General features: G+C 40.9%; 1 protein-coding gene across 4 annotated transcripts in view; it reads left to right on the top strand.

Moving 5' to 3' along the window:
* LOC129864221 (Kv channel-interacting protein 2-like) overlaps nucleotides 1-12283 on the top strand; it is a 31012-nt gene extending 18729 nt beyond the window's left edge. For 3 of the 4 annotated variants that reach the window (XM_055936923.1, XM_055936921.1, XM_055936922.1), the window contains 6 exons: nucleotides 1390-1514; nucleotides 3295-3364; nucleotides 3640-3818; nucleotides 5805-5909; nucleotides 8115-8177; nucleotides 10334-12282. In XM_055936923.1, coding sequence (XP_055792898.1) covers nucleotides 1390-1514; nucleotides 3295-3364; nucleotides 3640-3818; nucleotides 5805-5909; nucleotides 8115-8177; nucleotides 10334-10381 — 590 coding nt within the window. In that variant the 3' untranslated portion in view covers nucleotides 10382-12282. Of the gene's footprint in view, nucleotides 1-1389; nucleotides 1515-3294; nucleotides 3365-3639; nucleotides 3819-5804; nucleotides 5910-8114; nucleotides 8178-10333 lie in introns of all 4 variants that reach the window. The other variant, XM_055936924.1, reaches the window with a different exon arrangement.
* The last annotated feature ends 1018 nt before the right edge of the window (nucleotides 12284-13301 follow it).

The following is a 13301-nucleotide window of genomic DNA, read 5'->3' as shown; positions in this document are numbered from 1 at the left end:
TATTTGGTTTTATATAAACTTAAGTATCAAAAGTAAATGTAATTGCTAAAATGCACCTAAGTATCAAAAATAAAAGTAAAAGTATTAATAACTTTAAATTCCTTATATTAAGCAAACTAGACGCCACTATTTTCTAGATTTTTTATTTAATTTACCGATAGCCAGGGACACTCCAACACTCCGACATCATTTACAAACGAAGCATTTGTGTTTAGTGAGTGTGCCAGATCAGAGGCAGTAAAGATGACCAGGGATGTTCTCTTGATAAGTGCGGGAATTTGACAATTGACAATCCTGCTAATCATTAAAAATGTAAGGAGTAGTTTTGGGTGTCGGGGAAAAATGTAAGGAGTAGTTTTGGGTGTCAGGGAAAATGTAACCAGTACTTTTGGGTGTCAGGGAAAATGTAACCAGTACTTTTGGGTGTCAGGGAAAATGTAACAAGTACTTTTGGGTGTCAGGGAAAATCTAACGAGTACTTTTGGGTGTCAGGGAAAATCTAACGAGTACTTTTGGGTGTCAGGGAAAATGTAACCAGTACTTTTGGGTGTCAGGGAAAATGTAACCAGTACTTTTGGGTGTCAGGGAAAATATAACAAGTACTTTTGGGTGTCAGGGAAAATATAACAAGTACTTTTGGGTGTCAGGGAAAATATAACAAGTACTTTTGGGTGTCAGGGAAAATATAACAAGTACTTTTGGGTGTCAGGGAAAATGTAACCAGTACTTTTGGGTGTCAGGGAAAATATAACAAGTACTTTTGGGTGTCAGGGAAAATATAACAAGTACTTTTGGGTGTCAGGGAAAATGTAACGAGTACTTTTGGGTGTCAGGGAAAATGTAACCAGTACTTTTGGGTGTCAGGGAAAATATAACAAGTACTTTTGGGTGTCAGGGAAAATATAACAAGTACTTTTGGGTGTCAGGGAAAATATAACAAGTACTTTTGGGTGTCAGGGAAAATGTAACCAGTACTTTTGGGTGTCAGGGAAAATATAACAAGTACTTTTGGGTGTCAGGGAAAATATAACAAGTACTTTTGGGTGTCAGGGAAAATATAACAAGTACTTTTGGGTGTCAGGGAAAATGTATGGAGTAAAAAGTACATCATTTTCTGTAAGAATGTAGTGAAGTAAAAGTTGTCAAAAATATGAATAGTAAAGTAGAGTACAGATACCCCCAAAAGTGACTTAAGTAGTACTTTAAAGTACAGTATTTTAACTGAAGTACTTTACCCCACTGGTAACAGGGAACTGAGTATCGCCGTCTTCTCTTCTATCTTTATCTCTTTCACTTCTTCTTCTCTCTTCCTCTTTCTCACACACAATAGGGGGTAGCTACTAAGCATAACCACCATGCCCTCTCTCTCTCTCTCTTCCCCTCCTACAGACAGTGTAGTGGAGGATGGGGAGTTATCTACAGTGTGTTATAGACCAGAGGGGTTGGACCAGCTACTACAACAGACTAAGTTCACCAGGAGAGAACTACAGATCCTCTACAGGGGCTTCAAGAATGTACGTCTCTCCCTGAGGACTGTCTGTCTGTCTGTCTCTGTCTGTCTGTCTGTCTGTCTGTCTGTCTGTCTGTCTGTCTGTCTATCTGTAATACAATTTGTAGATATTGTCAAAGCAGTATAGTGGTACAGCATTTCAGTAAATATAGTACAGTAAATATAGTACAGTGCAATGAGGATAATGAATACAGTTTATTTCAGTAGTAATAATAATAGTACTTCAGGGAATTAGTGGTCATGGGATGTCCCTCAGGCTATATGATGATGGTTCCACTATGTATTACTGTCAGTTAAATACAATGTAAAAACTTCAGGGAATTAGTGGTCATGGGATGTCCCTCAGGCTATATGATGATGGTTCCACTATGTATTACTGTCAGCTAAATACAATGTAAAAACTTCAGGGAATTAGTGGTCATGGGATGTCCCTCGGGCTATATGATGATGGTTCCACTATGTATTACTGTCAGTTAAATACAATGTAAAAACTTCAGGGAATTAGTGGTCATGGGATGTCCCTCAGGCTATATGATGATGGTTCCACTATGTATTACTGTCAGTTAAATACAATGTAAAAACTTCAGGGAATTAGTGGTCATAGGATGTCCCTCGGGCTATATGATGATGGTTCCACTATGTATTACTGTCAGTTAAATACAATGTAAAAACTTCAGGGAATTAGTGGTCATGGGATGTCCCTCAGGCTATGGCAGTCATATACATGTGTGGCTGTAATATTTGCTGTTCCTCTCTCACCCAGAATAATTCAGCTTTATGTCATTAGTAAATGCACAGAAGTTGGGAATTGATTGAGATATTTTCTTGAAAAAATAAGATCTTTACTTGGGAGTATTTCTCTCTCTGTCTCATTCTGTCTCACAAACACATGATATCTCTGTCTGTCTCTGTCTCTCTCTTTCTGAAGCCCCTCTCTCAATTTCTCTTTCTGTGTCGCTGTCTCTCCCTCTCTAACACACTCTCTCTCTCTCTGTTTTTATGTGTGTGTTATTTCTGTTGATTATTGAATAGGAATGCCCTAGTGGTGTCTCTCTGTCTTAATGTGTTCTACCATTCTGTTGATTGTCCAATAGGAATGCCCTAGTGGTGTCTCTCTGTCTTAATGTGTTCTACCATTCTATTGATTGTCCAATAGGAATGCCCTAGTAGTGTCTCTCTGTCTTAATGTGTTCTACCATTCTGTTGATTGTCCAATAGGAATGCCCTAGTGGTGTCTCTCTGTCTTAATGTGTTCTACCATTCTGTTGATTGTCCAATAGGAATGCCCTAGTGGTGTCTCTCTGTCTTAATGTGTTCTACCATTCTGTTGATTGTCCAATAGGAATGCCCTAGTGGTGTCTCTCTGTCTTAATGTGTTCTACCATTCTATTGATTGTCCAATAGGAATGCCCTAGTGGTGTCTCTCTGTCTTAATGTGTTCTACCATTCTGTTGATTGTCCAATAGGAATGCCCTAGTGGTGTCTCTCTGTCTTAATGTGTTCTACCATTCTGTTGATTGTCCAATAGGAATGCCCTAGTGGTGTCTCTCTGTCTTAATGTGTTCTACCATTCTGTTGATTGTCCAATAGGAATGCCCTAGTGGTGTCTCTCTAACTTAATGTGTTCTACCATTCTGTTGATTGTCCAATAGGAATGCCCTAGTGGTGTCTCTCTGTCTTAATGAGTTCTACCATTCTGTTGATTGTCCAATAGGAATGCCCTAGTGGTGTCTGTCTGTCTCTCTGTCTTAATGTGTTCTACCATTCTGTTGATTGTCCAATAGGAATGCCCTAGTGGTGTGGTGGATGAAGAGACATTCAAGTTAATCTATTCCCAGTTCTTTCCTCAGGGAGGTGAGTGTCTTTAAGTGTGTGTGCTGCACCCATGCATGAAATCCTGTGTACGTTTGTCTCTTTTTCTATCTCTCTCTCTCTCTCTCTCTCTCTCTCTCTCTCTCTCTCTCTCAGTATCCCCCTCTCTCACTTCCTCCCCGGGCGCCGAAGACGTGGATGTCACTTTAAGGCAGCCCCCTGTACCTCTCTGATTCAGAGGGGTTAAATGCGGAAGACACATTTCAGTTGAATGCATTCAGTTGTACAACTGACTAGGTATCCTCCTTTCCCTTAAGACTCCAGCACCTACGCTCATTTTCTGTTCGAAGCATTTGACACCCACAAGAATGGTTCTGTGAGCTTCGAAGACTTCATCACAGGCCTGTCAATCATCCTGAGAGGCTCTGTCACAGAGAAACTCAACTGGGCTTTTAACCTCTACGACCTCAACAAAGATGGCTTCATCACCAAAGAGGTATGGTACGATGTGTGTGTGTGTATGTATGTACAGTTGAAGTCGGAAGTTTTCATACACCTTAGCCAAATACATTTAAACTCAGTTTTTCACAATTCCTGACATTTAATCCTAGTAAAAATTCCCTGTTTTAGGTCAGTTAGGATCACCACTTTATTTTAAGAATGTGAAATGTCATAATAATAGTAGAGAGAATGATTTATTTCAGATTTTATTTCTTTCATCACATTCCCAGTGGGTCAGAAGTTTACATACACTCAATTAGTATTTGGTAGAATTGCCTTTAAATTGTTTAACTTGGGTCAAACGTTTCAGGTAGCCTTCCACAAGCTTCCCACAATAAGTTGGGTGAATTCTGGCCCATTCATCCTGACAGAGCTGGTGTAACTGAGTCAGATTTGTAGGCCTCATAGCTCGCACACGCTTTTTCAGTTCTGCCCACATATGTTCTATGGGATTGAGGTCAGGGCTTTGTGATGGCCACTCCAATACCTTGACTTTGTCGTCCTTAAGCCACTTTGCCACAACTTTGGAAGTATGCTTGGGGTCATTGTCCATTTGGAAGACCCATTTACGACCAAGCTTTAACTTCCTGACTGATGTCTTGAGATGTTGCTTCAATATAGCCACATAATTGTCCGTCCTCATGATGCCATCTATTTTGTGAAGTGCACCAGTCCCTCCTGCAGCAAAGCACCCCCACAACATGATGCTGCCGCCCCCGTGCTTCATGGTTGGGATGGTGTTCTTTGGCTTGTAAGCCTCCCCCTTTTTCCTCCAAACATAATGATGATCATTATGGCCAAACAGTTCTATTTTTGATTCATCAGACCAGAGGACATTTCTCCAAAAAGTCCGATCTTTGTCCCCATGTGCAGTTGCAAACCGTAGTTTGGCTTTTTTATGGCGGATTTGGAGCAGTGGCTTCTTCTTTGCTGAGCGGCCTTTCAGGTTATGTTGATATAGGACTCGTTTTACTGTGGATATAGATACTTTTGTACCTGTTTCCTCCAGCATCTTCACAAGGCCATTTGCTGTTGTTCTGGGATTTATTTGCACTTTTCTCACCAAAGTACGTTTATCTCTAGGAGACAAAACGCGTCTCCTTCCTGATCGGTATGGCGGCTGCGTGGTCCCACGGTGTTTATACTTGCGTACTATTGTTTGTGCAGATGAACGTGGTACCTTCAGGCATTTGGAAATTGCTCCTAAGGATGAACCAGACTTGTGGAGGTCTACAATTTATGTCTGAGGTTTTGGCTGATTTCTTTAGATTTTCCCATGATGTCAAGCAAAGTGGCACTGAGTTTGAAGGTAGGCCTTGAAATACATCCACAGGTACACCTCCAATTGACTCCAATGATGTCAATTAGCCTATCAGAAGCTTCTAAAGCCATGACATCATTTTCTGAACATTTCCAAGCTGTTTAAAGGCACAGTCAACTCAGCGTATGTACACCTCTGACCCACTGGAATTGTGATTCGGTGAATTATAAGTGAAACAATCTGTCTGTAAACAATTGTTGGAAAAATGACTTGTGTCATGCACAAAGTAGATGTCCTAACCGACTTGCCAAAACTATAGTTTGTTAAGAAGAAATTTGTGGAGTGGTTGAAAAACAAGTTTTAATGACTCCAAACTAAGTGTATGTAAACTTCTGACTTCAACTGTGTGTATGTATGTATGTAGGTGTGTGTGTGTGTGTGTGTGTGTGTGTGTGTGTGTGTGTGTGTGTGTGTGTGTGTGTGTGTGTGTGTGTGTGTGTGTGTGTGTGTGTGTGTGTGTGTGTGTGTGTGTGTGTGTGTGTGTGTGTGTGTGTATGTATGTATGTATGTATGTGTGTGTGTGTGTGCAAATATGTTTTTTTTCTCTTCTAAACTATTCCCCCATCCTCCACTCTGTGTGTGTGCGTGTGTGCATGTTTGTGCGTGCATGTGTATTTGTGTGTGTGCCTCTGTGTGTGTTTCTGTGTGTGTGTGCTTCAGGAGATGACTGATATAATGAGCTCTATCTATGATATGATGGGGACGTGTACGTACCCCTGTATGCAGGACGACGCCCCCAAGGAGCACGTCGACAACTTCTTCCAGGTAACAACTAACCACAGATCTAGAATCAGATTAATAACTTATTCAAGGTAACAACTAACCACAGATCTAGGATCAGATTAATAACTTATTCAAGGTAACAACTAACCACAGATCTAGGATCAGATTAATAATTTATTCAAGGTAACAACTAACCACAGATCTAGGATCAGATTAATAACTTATTCAAGGTAACAACTAACCACAGCTCTAGAATCAGATTAATAATTTATTCAAGGTAGCAACTAACCACAGATCTAGGATCAGATTAATAACTTATTCAAGGTAACAACTAACCACAGATCTAGGATCAGATTAATAATTTATTCAAGGTAACAACTAACCACAGATCTAGGATCAGATTAACAACTTCTTCTAGGTAACAACTAACCACAGATCTAGGATCAGATTAATAACTTATTCAAGGTAACAACTAACCACAGATCTAGGATCAGATTAACAACTTCTTCTAGGTAACAACTAACCACAGATCTAGGATCAGATTAACAACTTCTTCTAGGTAACAACTAACCACAGATCTAGGATCAGATTAATAACTTCTTCTAGGTAACAACTAACCACAGATCTAGAATCAGATTAATAACTTCTTCTAGGTAACAACTAACCACAGGTCAAAACCATGATTCAATCATAATGTGCTTGTAGGCAGCAGCACATTTTAAAGCCCATGTTACTGCGTTAGTGGAGATCACATTCAAGGTAAACACAGCAGATGTTGGCTCAATTGGAAATTACCTTTAAATGCTTTAGCACAGTATCTTATTTAATCCAGGCCCCAGGGTTAGATAATTCTACCTCCAGTGTTTTCTTATTTAATCCAGGCCCCAGGGTTAGATAATTCTACCTTCATTGTTTTCTAATTGAATCCTGGCCCCAGGGTTAGATAATTCTACCTCCAGTGTTTTCTTATTTAATCCAGGCCCCAGGGTTAGATAATTCTACCTCCAGTGTTTTCTTATTTAATCCAGGCCCCAGGGTTAGATAATTCTACCTTCATTGTTTTCTAATTGAATCCTGGCCCCAGGATTAGATAATTCTACCTCCAGTGTTTTCTTATTTAATCCAGGGCCCAGGGTTAGATAATTATACCTCCAGTGTTTTCTAATTGAATCCAGGCCCCAGGGTTAGATAATTCTACCTCCATTGTTTTCTAATTGGATCCAGGCCCCAGGATTAGATAATTCTACCTCCATTGTTTTCTAATTGAATCCAGTCCCCAGGGTTAGATAATTCTACCTCCAGTGTTTTCTAATTGAATCCAGGCCCCAGGGTTAGATAATTCTACCTCCAGTGTTTTCTAATTGAATCCAGGCCCCAGGGTTAGATAATTCTACCTCCAGTGTTTTCTAATTGAATCCAGGCCCCAGGGTTAGATAATTCTACCTTCATTGTTTTCTAATTGAACCCAGGCCCCAGGGTTAGATAATTCCACCTTCATTGTTTTCTTATTGAACCCAGGCCCCAGGGTTAGGTAATTCTACCTTCATTGTTTTCTAATTGAACCCAGGCCCCAGGGTTAGATAATTCTACCTCCATTGTTTTCTTATTGAATCCAGGCCCCAGGGTTAGATAATTCTACCTCCATTGTTTTCTAATTGAATCCAGGCCCCAGGGTTAGATAATTCTACCTCCAGTGTTTTCTAATTGAATCCAGGCCCCAGGGTTAGATAATTCTACCTCCAGTGTTTTCTAATTGAATCCAGGCCCCAGGGTTAGATAATTCTACCTTCATTGTTTTCTAATTGAACCCAGGCCCCAGGGTTAGATAATTCCACCTTCATTGTTTTCTTATTGAACCCAGGCCCCAGGGTTAGGTAATTCTACCTTCATTGTTTTCTAATTGAACCCAGGCCCCAGGGTTAGATAATTCTACCTCCATTGTTTTCTTATTGAACCCAGGCCCCAGGGATAGTTAATTCTACCTCCATTGTTTATCACAAGGGTTTTAAAAGGACCCTCTAGACATAACCTCTTTATTGTTGCATTCTGACTTTGTGAACAACCAAAAGGTCAAACAGAGGTTATTTATATTTGTCCTGTTTCAGATGTAAGTGTGTAACCTGTACAGTGTGTGGTGTGAAATGGAAATATGTTTGTTGCATATCCCACGGAGACCTTTCGGAGTGTGGGGTCACGGCCAGGGATCAGAGTAGCATATTCAAATGTTTCTCTGTTTCACTCTGTCAGAAAATGGACAAGAACAAAGATGGCGTGGTCACCATTGAGGAATTTCTGGAGTCTTGTCAAAAGGTGTGTGTGTCTGTGTGTGTGTCTGTGTGAGTGTGTCTGTGTCTGTCTGCATGTGTCTGTGTGAGTGCATGCTTGTGTGTGTGTGTGCATGTGTTAAATTGCAGCATGATTCTATAGGATATGATTATTTATGACGTGATTTAATAATATTCAACACGTCACAATGTGAAGTTTATTTCCACAAAGATGTGTTTTTCATCAGAATTATTTCTTATGGGTATATTCATGTGTGTGTAATGATGTGTCACATTTAATGGTGTAAAACCTTGCATTGTTACTTTTTTCCCTCTGAGAGTGACGTGGATATACAGTTGAAGTCGTAAGTTTACATACAACTTAGCCAAATACATTTAAACTCAGTTTTTCACAATTCCTGATATTAATCCTAGTAAAAATTCCCTTAGGTCAGTTAGGATCACCACTTTATTTTAAGAATGTCAAATGTCAAAATAATAGTAGAGAGAATGATTTTCACATACACTCAATTAGTATTTGGTAGCGTTGCCTTTAAATTGTTTAACTTGGGTCAAACGTTTTGGGTAGCCTTCCACAAGCTTCCCACAATAAGTTGGGTGAATTATGGCCCATTCCTCCTGACAGAGCTGGTGTAACTGAGTCAGGTTTGTAGGCCTCCTTGCTCTCACACACTATTTTAGTTCTGCCCACAAATGTTCTGTAGGATTGAGGTCAGGGCTTTAATGGCCACTCCAATACCTTGACTTTGTTGTCCTTAAGCCATTTTGCCACAACTTTGGAAGTATGCTTGGAGTCATTGTCCATTTGGAAGACCCATTTGCGACCAAGCTTTAACTTCCTGACTGATGTCTTGAGATGTTGCTTCAATATATCCACATAATTTTCCTCCCTAATGATGCCATCTATTTTGTGAAGTGCACCAGGCCCTCCTGCAGCAAAGGACACCCACACCATGATGCTGCCACCCCCGTGCCTCACGGTTGGGATGATGTTCTTCGGCTTGCAAGCGTTCCCCTTTTTCCTCCAAACATAACGATGGTCATTATGGCCAAACAGTTCTATTTTTGTTTCATCAGACCAGAGGACATTTCTCCAAAAAGTACGATCTTTGTCCCCATGTGCAGTTGCAAACCGTAGTCTGGCTTTGTTATGGCATTTTTGGCTTCTTCCTTGCTGATTGGCCTTTCAGGTTATGTCGATATAGGACTCGTTTTACTGAGGATATAGATACTTTTGTACCTGTTTCCTCCAGCATTTTCACAAGGTCCTTTGCTGTTGTTCTGTGAATGATTTGCACTTTTCGCACCAAAGTATGTTCATCTATGAGACAGAACGCGTCTCCTTCCTGAGCGGTATGAAGGCTGCGTGGTCCTATGGTGTTTATACTTTGGTACTATTGTTTGCACAGATGAACGTGGCACCTTCAGGCATTTGGAAATTGCTCCTAAGGATGAACCAGACTTGTGGAGGTCCACATTTTTTTTTCTGAGGTCTTGGCTGATTTCTTTAGATTTTCCCATGATGTCAAGCAAAGAGGCACTGAGTTTGAAGGTAGGCCTTGAAATACATCCACATGTACACCTCCAATTGACTCAAATTATGTAAATTGGCCTATCAGAAGCTTCTAAAGCCATGACATAATTTTCTGGAATTTTCCAAGCTGTTTAAAAGGCCCAGTCATTTAGTGTATGTAAACTTCTGACCCACTGGAATTGTGATAGAGTGAATTATAAGTGAAATAATCTGTCTGTAAACAATTGTTGGAAAGATTACTTGTGTCATGCACAAAGTAAATGTCCTAATCGACTTGCTAAAACTATAGTTTGTTAACAAGACATTGGTGGAGTGGTTAAAATACGGGTTTCAATGGCTCCAACCTAAGTGTATGTAAACTTCCCACTTCAACTGTATATATTGTTGTCTCTCTGAAATGTACGAATCTAGTGATAGGTTAAACAAATACATGTCTGTCATTGAACAACCCCATGACATAATGAGATGTGGAAAATCACACCAGACTTTTTCATAAGTTATTGAAACAAAAAAAGCTAATTCACTAACATTCGATATTAAACTTTTTATTTATTTAAGAACCTGTTTCTGCTTTTGTACTGTTTAAACCTTTTCTCGAACTGCTTCTTACCTGTTGTGCTTTTTGTCCCTTCCTGCCGCCTGTCCAGGATGAGAACATCATGCAGTCCATGCATCTGTTTGACAACGTCATTTAGTGATACTTCCTGTGGGTGTGGCCTAAAGGACAGGGTTCCCATATTTAGCTCCACAGCCTCCACCCCCAGCTCCCCTTATCCCCAAACACAGACTCATTAGGGCTGTCAGGGGGGTAAAAGGTACCCCTCCATGGATCTCCACTCTCCCATCCATCCCCCCCAAAAGAGACACCCCTACCTGGGAAGATCATACAACAGTTAGGTGTGCAATAGGTACACCTCCATGGGTCTCCACTCTCCCATCCACCTCTAGCCCATCTCTGACCCCCAAAAGAGACACCTCTACCTGGGAAGGTCGGTCAACAGTTAGGGGCTCAAGAGCCACGCCATGTTGGAGACCATAGCACTCATTCTATATGACATCACATTCACACTATGCAATAATGTCATTTATTCTCTATTAATAGTTGGACAAAATGGTGGACTCTTATTCTTCTAAGGATAAAAGGCTTTAAATCAGGCAATAATCTCATTGCCTGGTCTGAACTTGTTAACTGTGATATATTATTATCAATCAACAAACGTTCCAGAATGTTCCATCTCTCAATGTTCTGGAATGGAATCCCCTGGCTGACGGAATTACCCACAACCGTCCAAACATCCATATTGTGTCCTATTCACCTCATTTTCAACAGAAATATGGGTGGGGTCTGTTTAGGTTTTTTTGTGGGTGACTTCCGGTTAAGAGCTTCCGGCCAATAGTTGGGAGCTAGCTAGCTAACTAACTCAGTATCGCTTCTCACAACTTTCCAAACATGGATTCACATAAATGGTTATTTTATGTTCTGTAAGGGGTTGCCACGGTAACTGTCAGAAACAGAAGTTGTTCATAGAGCAGGAGTGTTTTGAACACCAAGCGTTTTTGAGGAGCGAGTGCAGTCGTGAGGCACCTTTTGATTTGCACCCACCTCCTAAGGACGAGGAGTCTCTTCAGCTTTGGCGCAAAGCATTGAAAAGATGCTGTAAAGAGGTCAATGGAACTCGACCAAAACAATCAAATTGCCATGGAAACGCGTGGGGGAAAGATCCCAAATCTCCTCATTGCCCCCCAGCAAAATGAACCTACATTTAGGTATTATTTACAGTATAGAGTATGTGAGTATGTGTACTATCTTGTGGTAGAAATCAGAATATAATGCTTGTATGGATGTCAACCACAGGAGGTTGGTGGCACCTTAATTGGGGAGGACGGGCTCATAGTATTGGCTGAAGCGAAATCGTTGGAATGGTATCAAATGCATCAAACACATGGTTTCCATGTGATTGATGCCATTCCATTTGCTCCGTTCCAGCCTTTATTATGAGCCGTCCTGCCCTCAGCAGCCTCCTGTCATGTCAACCCCAATGTTCAGGTCATCATCACCAACTAACTACTTTACAGTGAAAAATGATTGACTACCGCCACCCATTTCTGTATGCTAGCTATGCTACCAGCTTATATGAAGGGGAGTTAGCATTTAGCAGTCACTCCTTCTAAACCTGAAAAGGTACAACTCCTAAATGATGCAGCAAAAACAGCCAAATATATTCAAATCAGGCTTAACCACATAACCACATTGAGAGCCTGTTTAGAATGCATCACTCATGATGGATTGATGAATATACACTGTCTTACATCAGATATGTTGAATGTGCCCCAATCCGGCGTCCCTCTTATATCCCCCCCAGTCTGCGTTCCTTTGGCCTCTTTACAGTATCTATAGTGTCTGCATGATGTGTGTTTTAAAAATGACAATGAATAATATTTGATGTAACTGGTTGTCTGTCTAGGTGCTGGACATTGGTCCTTCTGAAAGTGTCTGTGTATATTTTGTACTGATGATGATGATCAGCATGATGTGATGATAATGATGGAAGTGAATAAACCACTGTTGCTATGCAAACAAATGTAAATGTTTTATTTCTAGTGTTGGAATCGGCTAAACTTTGAACATTGAGATATTAAATAAATGATAGAGAAGAAAGATGCCTTGAATAGGAAGAGTGGAAGAGACTGGGTTGTGGGTCAGAAGGTAACGGTTCTCTGTGGGTTGTGGGTCAGAAGGTAACGGTTCTCTGTGGGTTGTGTGTAACGTTTCTCTGTGGGTTGTGGGTCAGAAGGTAACGGTTCTCTGTGGGTTGTGTGTCAGAAGTTAATGGTTCTCTGTGGGTTGTATGTCAGAAGTTAACGGTTCTCTGTGGGTTGTGGGTCAGAAGGTAACGGTTCTCTGTGGGTTGTGTGTAACGTTTCTCTGTGGGTTGTGGGTCAGAAGGTAACGGTTCTCTGTGGGTTGTGTGTCAGAAGTTAATGTTCTTTATGGGTTGTGTGTCAGAAGTTAACGGTTATCTGTGGGTTGTGTGTCAGAAGTTAATGTTCTCTGTGGGTTGTGTGTCAGAAGTGAACGGTTCTCTGTGGGTTGTGTGTCAGAAGTTAACGGTTCTCTGTTGGTTGTGTGTCAGAAGTCAACGGTTCTCTGTGGGTTGTGTGTCAGAAGTTAACGGTTCTCTGTGGGTTGTGTGTCAGAAGTTAACGGTTCTCTGTGGGTTGTGTGTCAGAAGTTAATGTTCTCTGTGGGTTGTGTGTCAGAAGTTAATGGTTCTCTGTGGGTTGTGTGTCAGAAGTTAACGGTTCTCTGTGGGTTGTGTGTCAGAAGTTAACTGTTCTCTGTAGGGTTGTGTGTCAGAAGTTAATGTTCTCTGTGGGTTGTGGGTCAAAAGGTAATGGTTCTCTGTGGGTTGTGTGTCAGAAGTTAATGGTTCTCTGTGGGTTGTGGGTCAGAAGGTAACGGTTCTCTGATGGTTGTGTGTAACGGTTCTCTGTGGGTTGTGGGTCAGAAGGTAACGGTTCTCTGTGGGTTGTGTGTCAGAAGTTAATGGTTCTCTGTGGGTTGTGTGTCAGAAGTTAACGGTTCTCTGTGGGTTGTGTGTCAGAAGTTAATGT

This window comes from Salvelinus fontinalis, chromosome 10 (assembly GCF_029448725.1).
Source record: "Salvelinus fontinalis isolate EN_2023a chromosome 10, ASM2944872v1, whole genome shotgun sequence".
NCBI lineage: Eukaryota > Metazoa > Chordata > Actinopteri > Salmoniformes > Salmonidae > Salvelinus > Salvelinus fontinalis.
This window is presented reverse-complemented; position numbering and strand designations above follow the sequence as displayed.